The 12,694-nt window shown below is 42.9% G+C and overlaps 1 protein-coding gene across 2 annotated transcripts in view; it reads left to right on the forward strand.

The window, feature by feature from the left end:
• The window catches only part of SMC4 (structural maintenance of chromosomes 4), a 108,574-nt gene that overhangs the window by 55,518 nt on the left and 40,362 nt on the right, over window positions 1-12,694 (forward strand). For both annotated transcript variants that reach the window (XM_073626113.1, XM_073626114.1), the window contains one exon: window positions 3,168-3,353. In XM_073626113.1, the coding sequence (XP_073482214.1) occupies window positions 3,168-3,353 (186 nt within the window). The remainder of the gene's footprint in view (window positions 1-3,167; window positions 3,354-12,694) is intronic.

Consider the following 12,694-nt stretch of genomic DNA (forward strand, 5'->3'; position numbering starts at 1 on the left):
TCCATGAGGGTGCTGGTAGGCTCCTTCAAGGTAGTTCCCAGTTCCATTCCAGGTCCCTCCAACTAAATGTCTTGAACAGGAGGAGGACCCAGTCATTGGGTTCCCTGATGCAGTTACACCCCAGAACGAAACGCTCTATTGATGGAACTCTGCAAATTCTGGAGATGGGAAAATCATTACTCCTTTGTCCTGGGGAGTCCAAAAAACACTCCAACCTAGTGGTCTGGTGGTGGAGTTCTGGGCAACCCTTTGGTGCAGGGAACTTTGGTTACTGCAGGAGAGGTCATTACCAAGCAACATCCTGGAACTGGAGGTGATTTATCTTGATCTTCTGCATTTATGGGTGCAACTGGGGTCCCCTCCTGTAAAGGTTCAGTCGGACAATGCCACGGAGGTGTAGTATTGGCTGTTCTAGTCTGTAAGAAACCATTCCTGGTGCTTCACTGCGACAGTGATTTTAAGGCATTAGGCCCCTTTCGCACGGGCTTTCTGATCAGGTCCGCCTGTCAGTTTTTCAGGCGGACCTGATTGGAGTCTCCATTCACTCCTATAGAGTGGCAGATGTCAGCAGTGATATTTATTTTTATTTATTTTTATTTATTTTTTTATTTCAGGTACTTATATAGCACCGTCAATTTACGCAGCGCTTTACATATACATTGTACATTCACATCAGTCCCTACCCTCAAGGGGCTTACAATCTAAGGTCCCTAACTCACATTCATACATAGGAACAATTTAGACAGGATCCAATTAACCTACCAGCATGTCTTTGGAGTGTGGGAGGAAACCGGAGTACCCGGAGGAAACCCACGCAGGCACAGGGAGAACATGCAAACTCCAAGCAGGTAGTGTCGTGGTTGGGATTTGAACCAGTGACCCTTCTTACTGCTAGGCGAGAGTGCTACCACTACACCACTGTGCCGCCCCTGTGTCCGCTGACTCCCACTGCTATCCGATCCTGTCCATGAAATCCAGATGGATGGTGACCCTATTTTCCATGCGCCTCGCAGATTGGATGAGAACGGACAGGCGTTCCATTTTTCACCTGATTTCCCCATAGAGGAGAGCGGGGCTCTGACAGGTCTGTCTCAGCACAGTAAGCAGAGACAGACCTATCTTCTGCTTGCTCAGCGAAGGATCAGCGGAGCGATCCCCCCGCTGAGCAAAGCAGAGTCCGCCGGGCAGAACGCCCGTGTGAAAGGAACTTAAGCTGCTCTTCTAAGATGGTCACTTCGTCCATCTTAACCAGGACATTGTGTCACTTTTATGACCAAAACCTCAGATGTCATGGCACGAGGCGCTTTATAACCAGGATGTGTCTGTTTGCAGTCAGTTTTCTGAAGTCAATCTTTGTGCTTCCTGAGGGCCCAAGGAAGGGTCAGAGCTTCCAATCTACCTTATATTTTTTTTTTTTTTGACGGATCCTTCAGCTTATTTCTCATGCTTATTGTTTAAAGGGCAAGGTTCGCTGGTTTAGGTGAATGCTCATTCTACTAGAAGTGTTGGTGCTTTCTGGGGAATTCGACACCAGGCTTTGGTTACTTAACCACTTCAGCCCCGGAATGACCAGGCCATTTTTTGTGATACGGCACTGCGTTGCTTTGACTGACAAAATTGATGTCCTTTTTTTTTTCCCACAAATAGAGCTTTCTTTTGGTGGTATTTGATCACCTCTGCGGTTTTTATTTTTTGCACTATAAACAAAAGAAGAGCAACAATTTTGAAATAACACTATCTTTTTACTTTTTGCTATAATAAATATCCCAATTAAAAAAAAAAAAAAAAAAAAAAACATACAAATTTTTTTCCTCAATTTAGACCGATATGTTTTCTTCTACATATTTATTTTTTTACTAGTAATGGCGGTGATGAGGGTTTTTTTTTTTTTTTATTGGGACTATGATATTGCAGCGGACACATTTTTGGTACCAGTGACAATTATACAGCGAGCAGTGCTATAAAAATGCACTGATTACTGTATAAATGTCACTGGCAGGGAAGTGGTTAACACTAGGGGGGCGATCAAGGGGTTAACTGTGTTCCCTAGTGTGTTTTATAACTTGGGGGGTGGGACTGACTAGGAGGAGAGAGAAATCGGTATTTATACTTGGTATGAACACACGATCTGTCTCCTCTCCCCTAAGAGAACCGGGATCTGTGTTTATACACACAGATCCCTGTTTTCACTCTGTTACGAGCGATCGTGCGTGAGGCGCTCGCATCGGCTCCAGCCGCGGGCGCGTCTCCCCTAGTGGTCAAAAGGCAAAGCGCCATAAGGTAACGTCATTTCGCCCAGGGGAGCCAACCTGCCACAGTACAACTGCGGTGGCTGGTCAGGAATGGGTAAAGCTTGTAAGGCTGCTACCCAGTCTTTGGATCATACTTTTACCAAGTACCAAGTGGATGATTGAGGCTCTGAGGACACATTTGTTCAGAAAGTTTTACAACTGGCTGCGTGAGGTTTTAACCTGTTCTGGTTGTTTGTAGCCTGTCAGCTTATTACCGTTGGGCCCTTTCCCTCATATTTAGTGCTTTGGGACATCGCTATCATAATGGACATAAAGATACCTTGTGTATAAGGATGTATGTAAAAGAAAATGGGATTTTTGTTTTTTCCTGTAAAATCCTTTTCTTGGAGTATATCACAGGACACAGAGATCCCCTCCCTTCTTCCTCTTATTCATGGCTTTATTCGGAAAACCAACTCTATGCCTGGCTAGGAGGGGGTTATGCCTGTGAGGGAGATTTACTTACTTTTTTTTTTTCCAATGTCCAGTCACCTGAAGGTGGTAACCTAACTAAACATTTAATTGTTGTGTGTTTTTTCAAGCCTGGGTATATAAGACACGCATCTGTCCCTGTAAATAAAATTACATGATCTTTATCCTCTTTGAGAACATAGTACCAGTCTACATGGTCTGACAATACTCCGTATTCTCTACTTCCTGAACTCATCTGAATTTGATTGGTGATAAAGAAGTGCTTGCGTTAAGATATGAGCTTTTGGTTGTGTTCTGTGTCCTGTATTTGTGGAAAATCTTTTGTGACCAATTAAAATAGGTTATTCAAAAAGGGGACAAATTGCTTTACTCTGCGTGCCTAGTAGATCTTTTACACTGTTTCATACAACTTTTTTTGGCTAATTTGTTACAATATTCTTACAGAAAGAGAGCGAGTTAGAAGTGCTTGCACAAGAAGAAATCGCTGTGAAGAACGAGGTCAGGGAGATCAGACAGAAGGTGGAAGAGTCCAGAAGCTCCTTGTCTGCAAACTGCAGCCGGGGAAGGGTTCTTGATGCTCTGATTCAGCAGAAGAAACAAGGCAAAATTCCTGGGATCTTTGGCAGATTGGTATGTTTTGTGTATTTTTCAGTTCAAGAATGTCCGGATGGGAAGATGTAATGCAAATTGTTATAAAGTGTTTCAAAAAAATGTTTCTTCTCTTCTCTTTGGCATTCAGCAAAAGTGTAAAACCAATCCTTGCTGTCTTATGAATGTGCAGTGTAATTCTCTTAGTGGTGTATAATGTGCTTTTTAACCACTTCAATACCAGGCACTTACACTCCCTTCCTGCCCACGCCAATTTTCAGCTTTTAGCGCTGTTGCACTTCGGATGACAATTCCGTAGTCATGCTACATTATACCCAAACAAATTTTTTTGTAATTTTGTTCCCACAAACAGCTTTATTTTGGTGGTATTTGATCACTGCTGGGGGTTTTATTTTATGCGCAACAAATATAAAAAAAGACCGGAAATTTTGAAAAAAACAAAATGTTTTTCTTTTTCTGTTTTATATAATTTTGTAAATAAGTGGGCTTTCTCCTTCACTGACGGGCACTCATAGGCGGCACTGATGGACACATATGGCACTGCTGGGCATCACTGATGAGAAGACATCTGGCAGGCAGTAGTGGGCACTGACTGGCACCTTTTGTGGGCACTGTGTGATCTTCCTGGTGGTCATGGGGGAGGGGCATACTTGGTCATCCATGTGTGGTGGGCTTCCCTGGGGATCTGCACTGATAAACGATCAACGCAGACCCTCCCCTGTCAGGAGAACCGCCGATCGTCTCGCGTCTGTCAGATGAGAGTAAGGAAAAGCCGATAAACGGCTCTTCCTGTTTACACTGTGATTGGACATGGCTGATCACGTGATAAAGAGCCTCCGTCAGAGGCTCTTTACCGAGATCGGTGTAGCAGTCCCAGTCAGGATAACTAAACCACCACCCGGGCGTTATTTTGCTATAGGCCGGACGGGAAGTGGTTAAGGTTTGATCTCATATTATATGGTTTTGGTAAATCTGAAGACAAAAATCTGCAGTAAAAGTGTATGGGGTCTAAGAGAACCAAATCTCGAAGTATTAGACAAATGCATACTTACAGACAGCTACATATATGTATATATATTTTATGTGTGTGTAATGTCCCTTTCTTATATAACCAACTTGCAAGCATAGCCAGGCCACTTCCCCTTATTGGATGCCTCCTACCCCCCTTTGTTTTTCCTTCCTTTTTTTTTTCCTTTCCCGATTAATTTCAAATTTGTTGGAGAAGAAGGCGTTGATAGCAAATATTGCATGCATCACATTATAATTGTTTATTGTGTTGATGATGCATGACATGATGACATGCTTAGGTTTTGGAGTCTATCCTTAAGTAGAGTTAATGACAATAAATAGAATTGTTGATATTACAACTGCCACATTTTCCAGCAACAGTAAAAATGTATTAAACCGCAGGAGAACCAAGTCTAGTTCGATATTAGATACTTAAAGCGGTGTTCCACCCAAAAAAAAAATGAAAAGCCATACTGCAGCTGCCGGCTTTTAACAATAGGACACTTATCTGTCCTGGAATCCAGCGATATCGGTCCCGCAGCTGATGTTTCCATCATCTGTCAGGTGCTGCCGCCGCTATTGCGGGTAAGGGTACCCGGCAGTATAGCCTTACGGCTTCACACCGGGAACCCTACTATGCATGCGAGAAGCCCCACTCCTCTCTCCTACTGGCCCGGCGATAGGGAGAGGAGGAGAGAGCCCCGAGGTGATGTCATGGGCCACAGCCTGGACTCCCGGAAGTGGGAACAGGATACCTGTCAGACGATATCCTGTCCCCCCTCCCCCCACAAAAGGTGCCAATTGTGGCACCGGAGGGGGAGAGGAGACAAATGAGCGGAAGTTCCACTTTTGGGTGGAACTCCGCTTTAAGAAAAAAAAAAAAAACATTTAATACCTCAATCTGTCATTTTATTAGCCTTCTTTATGCATCGGTCTACTAGCGAGTACTAGCTCACGTAGGGATCACTTGCATGTGATTGCTGCTTGAGAGATTACATGCAAGTGGGTGCAATTAGCTGTGAGAGCTGGCAGTCTCCTATTGTTTTAATGGAGCTGGCTACTCTCAGCTAATTGTGGGGACACCTGCTGGCGTTCTAATTGCAGGCAGGGTACATTTGCAGGTGTGAATGCACCCTTAATCCCCTGCACATTATTATTCAGGCTGAGAGACAAAGGGGCAGCATTATCGGCCAGTCTGGATTTGGTGTATTGCGCAGATCTTTGAATCAAACTATTAGCTCACATTGACAAGGCTTCCCAGCCGATGGTGGAAGGAAAGAAAATTGCAGTATCTATGGACTGCTTAAGAATAGTCTGGACTTCTAAAGGTTGTAAAGGCAGAATGTTTTTTATCTTAATGCACTCTATGCATTAAGATAAAAAAAAAAACTTGTGTGTAGCAGCCTCCCCAGCACCTCACTAATTACTTACCTGAGCCCCATCTTGCTCCAGCAACGTCCATGAGTGTCTTAGCTATCCGGGACTCTTCTCCTAATTGGCTGAGACAAAGCAGCAGCGCCATTGGCTCCCATGGCTGTCAGTTAGCCAATCAGGGGAGAGGGCGGGCCAGGTCGGGGCACTGTGTCCGAATGGACACACGAAGATGTGACTCGGCTTCGGTCCTCCCATAGCAAGCTGCTTGCTGTGTGGCTCTCAACAGGAGGGAGGGGCCAGGAGCAGCGAACAGGGACCTGAGAAGAGGAGGATCCAGGTGGCTCTGTGCAAAACCAACTGCACATAGGAGGTAAGTGTAACATATTTTTGATTTTTTTTTTAAAACAAAACTTTACAATTACTGTATTTATCGGCATATAACACGCCCCTTAATTTTAAGAGGGAAGTTTCAAGAAAAAAAACCTTAAATTTTAAATAAATTTGAAGAAAAATAAAGGTCAGTGCCCTTCCATGCAGCTTATCCGTGCCCATCAGCAGCCACTTCATTGCCCATTTATGAAGCTTGATCAGTGCTTATCAATACAGCCTGATCACTGCCCATCTGCAGCCTTGCCCATCTTTGGAGCCTAATCGGTGGCCGTCTGCAGCCTTACCATTGCTGGAATAGATAGAGCCGGATCTCCTGTGTACTTGGCTCGCAGACATGCCTAGTCCCGCCCTTTGGCCCGACTCCTGTGATGAACTTGACCACATGCCGACCAGCGCACGACGATGTTCATTGGCACAATGGCACGGCTGGGCAAATGGGTGTGCAGGTACGTTTCTTTAAATCGCGGCATTGTGGGCGTGTACTCCGTGACCATGCCCTCGGGTTCCGCGGACTCGAAGTCCGCCGGGGGCCTGCAAACTTGTCACGGAGCGGCAGAACGGGGAGATGTAAACAAGGCATTTCCCTGTTCTGCCTAGCCACATGATAGATCTACTGCTCCCTGTCATCGGGAACAGTGATCTGTCATGTTCTAGTGAGGCAACCCCCCCCACAAACACAGTTAGAATCACTCCCTAGTACACACTTAACTACTTGATTGCCCCCTAGTGTTTAACCCCTTCCCTACCAGTGTCATTTACACAGTAATCAGTGAATTTTTATAGCACTGATCGCTGTATAATGGTCCCAAAATAGTGTCCGATGTTTCTGATCGTTTTCAATGTTAAAGATAGAGGGGTGTGTGGGGTTTTTTTTTTTCCCTTTCAAATCAATTACTACTACTACCCCTTCTGCTCAAGTGCATATGACTTAAATGTATTTATTTTTTTCAAACGACTGACCAACAAATGAATCGAAAATCGCTCAAACAAAAACATTTCCAACATGTTCGTTCATTTTCGATCTTGAAATGAAATAAATTTTTTTTCTTCTTTCGATTTTCTATCCATGTATGTTCAGCTTTAGCTGTATTTAAGTGCATAAAAGTAATTAGGAATTTTTAGAGTGATTTGATGTTTGGTTTAAAAACCTGTCTGCAGTCTGTCATTGGACTTTCTCTATCGTCCATTGAGGGGCACAGCTTGACAATAAGCAACTTAGGATTATACTGCTGCCTACCAGAGAAATTGAAAAGGATAGGATGGGGCAGTTAGCCATTGAGCACAGGTTTCCCCAGTTCATTAAAAGAGAAGTATGTTAAAAGTTTTTTTTTGGATATACTTCTATATTCGGTCACTGTCTGACTTCACACCCACTCCAGACTCTGGAGGGAAACCTGACAATTATGTTGGGATCCACCCAAATGTCTTACAGGCAGCTGGCTCAGCCTCTCGGTGTGCTGTGCCAGCTGCTCCCATCCCCTCTCCTGCCCAGCTCTCCAGTGAGCACTGTAGTGGTAGAGCAGGTGACTGACATTCACTGCTCTCTGCTCAGGGAAGACCCAGAACTAAGCTATGAAAGGTCTGTGATTGCTTAGTTTTCAGGCTTAGAGCCAGTGGGGGACAGCTTGCATCATTAGACTGATACTGCAGCAGGCAAGTAAGTACAGTTGTGTGAAAAAGTATTTGCCCCCTTTCTGATTTTTTTTATTTTTTTGCATATTTGTCACACTTAATAAAATTTGTTTGATTGGAGTCATTTATTATACAAAGATAACCCAAGTAAATACAAAATGAAGTTTTTAAATGATGGTTTCATTTATTAAGGCAAAAATCTGTCCAAACCTGCCTGGCTTTATGTGAAAAAGTAACTACCCCCTAAACCTAAGATCTGGTTATGCCACCCTTGGCGGCAACAACTGCAATCAAGTGTTTTGCGATAACTGGCAATGCTTCTTTCACATTGCTGTCAAGCAATTTTGACCCACTCTTCTTTGCTGAATTGTTTTAATTCGGCCACATTGGAGGGTTTTCCAGCATGAGCGGCTTGTGTAAGGTCATGATACAGCATCTCAATTGGATTTTAGTCCGGGCTTTGACTAGGCAACTCCAAAACCTACATTTTGTTTTGTTTGAACCATTTGGAGGTGGACTTGCTGTTGTGTTTCCGCTCATTGTCCTGCTGTTCAAATGCACTTGAGCTTGAGGTCACAAACTGATGGCCGGACATTCTCCTTTAGGATTTCCTGGTAGAGCTCAGAATTCATGGTTCCATCAATTATGGTAGGTCGTCCAGGTCCTGAAGCTGCAAAGCAGCCCCAGACCATTATGCTACCACCACCATGTCTGACTGTTGGTATGATGTTTTTGTTATGAAATGCTGTATTAGTTTTATGCCAGATTTAATGGACATACACCTTCCAAAAAGTTAAATTTTTGTCTTATCAGTCCACATAATATTTGCCTAAAAGTCTTGGCGATAATCCAAGATGTTTTTTGGTAAATGTGAGGATGAGCCTTTGTGTTTTTTTGGGTCAACTGTGGCTTTGGCCTTGGAACTCTCCCGTGGATGCCATTTTTGCCCAGTCTTATTGTTGAATCATGAACACTGATATTACCTGAGGCAAGTGAGGCCTGCAGTTCTTTTAGATGTTGTTCTGGGTTCTTTTATGACCTCCTGGACCTAGTTGTCATGCTCCTTTTAGTAATTTTTGTAGGCCAGCCGCTCCTGAGAAGGTTCACCACTGTTCCAAGTTATCTCCATTTGTGGGTAATGGCTCTCCCCGTGCTTCACTGGCATTCCAAAGCCTTAGAAATGGCTTTGAAACCCTTCCTAGACTGATACATGTTTGTTTCTAATCTGTTCTTGAATTTTTTAGATTGTGGCACGATGTGTGGCTTTTTGTGATCTGTTGGCGTGCTTCACTTTTCTATTTATGTGATTTCTTGGCAGTAATCAGGCCTGGGTGTGGCAAGTGAAATTTAACTCCGCTTTCCAAAAAATTGTGGTTAATCACAGTTCATTCATGATTCAGCATGGGAGGGGGCAATTACTTTTTCACATAGGGCCAGGCAGATTTGAACAGCTTTTTTTTCCCTTTTAATGAAATTATAATTAAAAATCTGCATCTTGGTTTTACTCGAGTTATCTTTGTGTAATATTAAAAATTCTTTGATCTGAATTTAAGTGTAAGAAATATGCAAAAAAAAAAAAAAAAAAAAATCAGGAAGGGGGCAAATACTTTTTTTCACAGCAATGTATGTATGTGTTTGTTTTTTTGTTTTTTGTTTTTTTTAAACTCCTGCATTTCTTCCTTAAGCATAATGGTGATATCTCTGCATTAGGTCCTGCAGATGGTAGCAACAACCTGCCTGTTTCAGATTTTACAGATCTCCACTGTTCAATCTATTATATCTGGGGACTCCATGCAGTTATTAGGACCAGCTCTTGCTAAAAATGGGGATTTTTTTCTCTTCTAATGTACCTGAGATTTTTGTTTGCTTAAGTGCCATTTAAGTTGCCGTAGCTGCCTGGGTACTGGTGAGAGGGGTGGGATGCTATATCTTAACCGTACAAAGAAGTTTATTCTTAGACCTTGGATTATATGCCACTACTTTTAGGTGATTGAACATTGCCAATAGCTTTTCTTTCAACTCAGCTATGCTTGTCCCACCATGATCCTAAGGAATAAAATCTGTTCTAATTAGTTAAAGAGAAACTACACTCTGCCTAGAATCCCAACCCCCCCCCAAAAAAAAAATATGTCCAGCATCATCTTGTTGAAGTGAAAGTTCTCTATTTGCCCCTCTTCTTTAGTCCTGCCAACTTTAATTTGGTTCTGGTGCATGTGCAAATCTCCAATCTCCATGTGCAAATTGACACACACATACGTGCTGTAGGTTTCTATTCGAGACGCTTACAGCGTATGACATCTCACAAACTGCTCCTGGGATGGTACACAACATACCTTGCGTGCACTTTTTTTTTTTTTTTTTTTTTTTTTTAATACAGGAGAGTGCAACATGATAAAATGTGTAAAGTTCTGCTTTATATAACCAGCCTCCTTGCTGGTCTTCTGTAGGTTTGTCATTCTCTATTGCAGCAGTGTGGTTTCTGCCTGGCCTTCAATAGACCTTCCACTATATTGCGCTTACAGGAGATCTTAAATGTTTTAATAGCTACTCCAGTGTGAGTGGTTTTACTTTCCACCTATCCACACTGCAATGTAGATTTTACATTGTTGAACTCCTCACAACTTGTTGTACTATATCATTAGACCCTTAATCAAACCTGACTCCTTGGAGACCTTTTTTCTTAAAGCTCTGATCATAGACCTAAACACTTCCGTCTTTGATTGACATTGCACTGTTCTCTGGCTACTTCCCCCTGACCTTGGACTACTCAGGTTGTCTAGGTCTAATCCCCATATCGTTATAATTGCATTCACTTTAGCATTTCACTTTGTCTATCACTGACCTCATGTTCAAAAACCTGATGCCATTGGCACCCTTCGGTTGCAGCTCTGAAAATTTCCCACAGGTTTTTTTTCTAACTATGTTCTCTGGGACAGACAATTCCCAGCTTTTTTGCTCTTGTTCACTGGAACACTACTCCTCACTATGTGTGGAGATTAGTTCCATTACATTGATAGACTTGCCCAGAGATCTCTCTGCATTTCCCTGACATACACCAGTCAAGCACATTCCAACCTCTAGGTTTCGTGTCCCTCTTAGGGGCATAAAGATTGCTTACCCCGTGCTCTGTGATCGATTATGTGAAGAACTTGTCACCTAGTGTGATGGTAAGCGACCCCATCCTAGAAACTGTAATCATGACTCATGATGCAACTTCTGTTTGAAATAAACACCCAACTCTTGTTGTCAAGCAGGTCTAGTTTAGTTATTTTATATCCTTTTCCTCATGCCTTAGATTGGGGCCTTCCTTAGATGCTCTAGTCCACACAGGGGCCTCCGTTGTGCTCAAAAGGGATACTCCTTTTAGAAGGGCAAATGTACGATTGGAACATTTCCCTTTCTGGAAACCCTAACAATTGTAGTTTTGCCTTTTACTCCCCTGTGTTCTTGGGACCCTCTCCTTTTCTTACTTTACATAGGGATGAAGTATCCTGAAAGCCATTCCTTGCTTCCCTGGGGTTCTTCCCCCCCCCCCCCCTTTTTTTTTCTTTAATCACCACCTGGGAGAATGCCTTTCATTTATATGTCCTGCTTTAAAGGCATGTCAAACACAATTACATTTTTGGGTTGGATAAGGCTGCATGCCATGCATTCCTTGTCAACCAACCCCTCTTCCCTTTCTCACAAGGTGGTCTTTCCATTGGATTCAACTCTTCTCTACAATCAAGCTGGGTGGTTATTTTGTCTTTTCTTCCAGGGCCTTTGCCCTCAGTCCCTTTTTTTTATTGTTTTTTTTTTTTTTTCCCTTACCAAAAGGTTTGGGTCCCTGGATTTTTACAGCATCCAGCATTGCCCATGCTCAAGGGTTGCACCAACTATTTTTTTTTTTTCTGTTCACTTTTTCAAAACCATTCCTTAACAGGTGACAGTTTGAGCCTCTGCTGATTCCTGCTTTGGCTCCAAGGTGCTTTTGCTGTCAATGGTTTCTTGAGTTAATTTATCATTCTTGTTCCTCCTGTGGGCCTGTTTCTGCAATTTTGGCTTTGCTTGGGGACGTCCCATTGTCTGAATTCAACTCTTGTACTCTATTCCCTGTCCCTTCCTTATTCTTCTTTGATCAAAAAAAAAAAGCTGGAGACTCAGTGTGCTGGGTTATATGGGTACACTGGGGGACATCCTGAGGCAGATATGCCTAAAGTTTCTGATTCTGTCAGGGATCCTCCAGTGGACTAGTTGTCAGATACCTTCAGATTCATGTAAATGGGCCGCACTTTGTGCGACAAATATCTTTTCAGTTTGCCTTTTGGTGCAATTGTAGCGCATTTTGTAAATGCTACAAAGATCCCCCCTTCCCTTTTTTGAACCTGTTCGAGACACTTTGGCATTGTTATCCTGTAAGGTAGTCTTTGTTGTGGCCATTGCCCTGGTCAGAAGGGTTTCTGAGCTATCAGTGCTGTCCTATTTGGAGCCACAATTGATAACAACAAGATTTATGTTGTGATCAACATCCTCCTTTTTGCCCAAAGTGGTCTGTGCCTTTCACATTATTGAATATATTTTGTTGCCCTCCTTGTGTCCAGCATCAGACTACTTCTTTTAGGCAACTGATTCTATTTTTGTTATTCCAGGAGGTCTTCAAAATAATTCTTTGACTTCAATTACTTTCTTTCAAAGTTATTGTGCACGCATATGAGTTGTGTGATAAAGTGCCTCCTTTTTTAAAGAGGAACTGCAGTCTGCTCACATAATTTGGAATAAAAACTTTTGCCATTCTGAAGCTTCCCTCCAACCACTTTGCATATTTTATATATACTGTGATTCTGTACAAGTCTGGCTGCAGCCTTTTTAACTGTGGGCATCTGAAGCTGCACAGGCACACCTCCAGCCCTGCAGCTCTCATTGGCCCTTTTATGACTCATCTCCCCTCCTTTCCTGGCAAACTCTCACGAGAGAGAGAG

Source organism: Aquarana catesbeiana, linkage group LG04 (assembly GCF_042186555.1).
Source record: "Aquarana catesbeiana isolate 2022-GZ linkage group LG04, ASM4218655v1, whole genome shotgun sequence".
NCBI classification, from domain to species: Eukaryota; Metazoa; Chordata; class Amphibia; order Anura; family Ranidae; genus Aquarana; species Aquarana catesbeiana.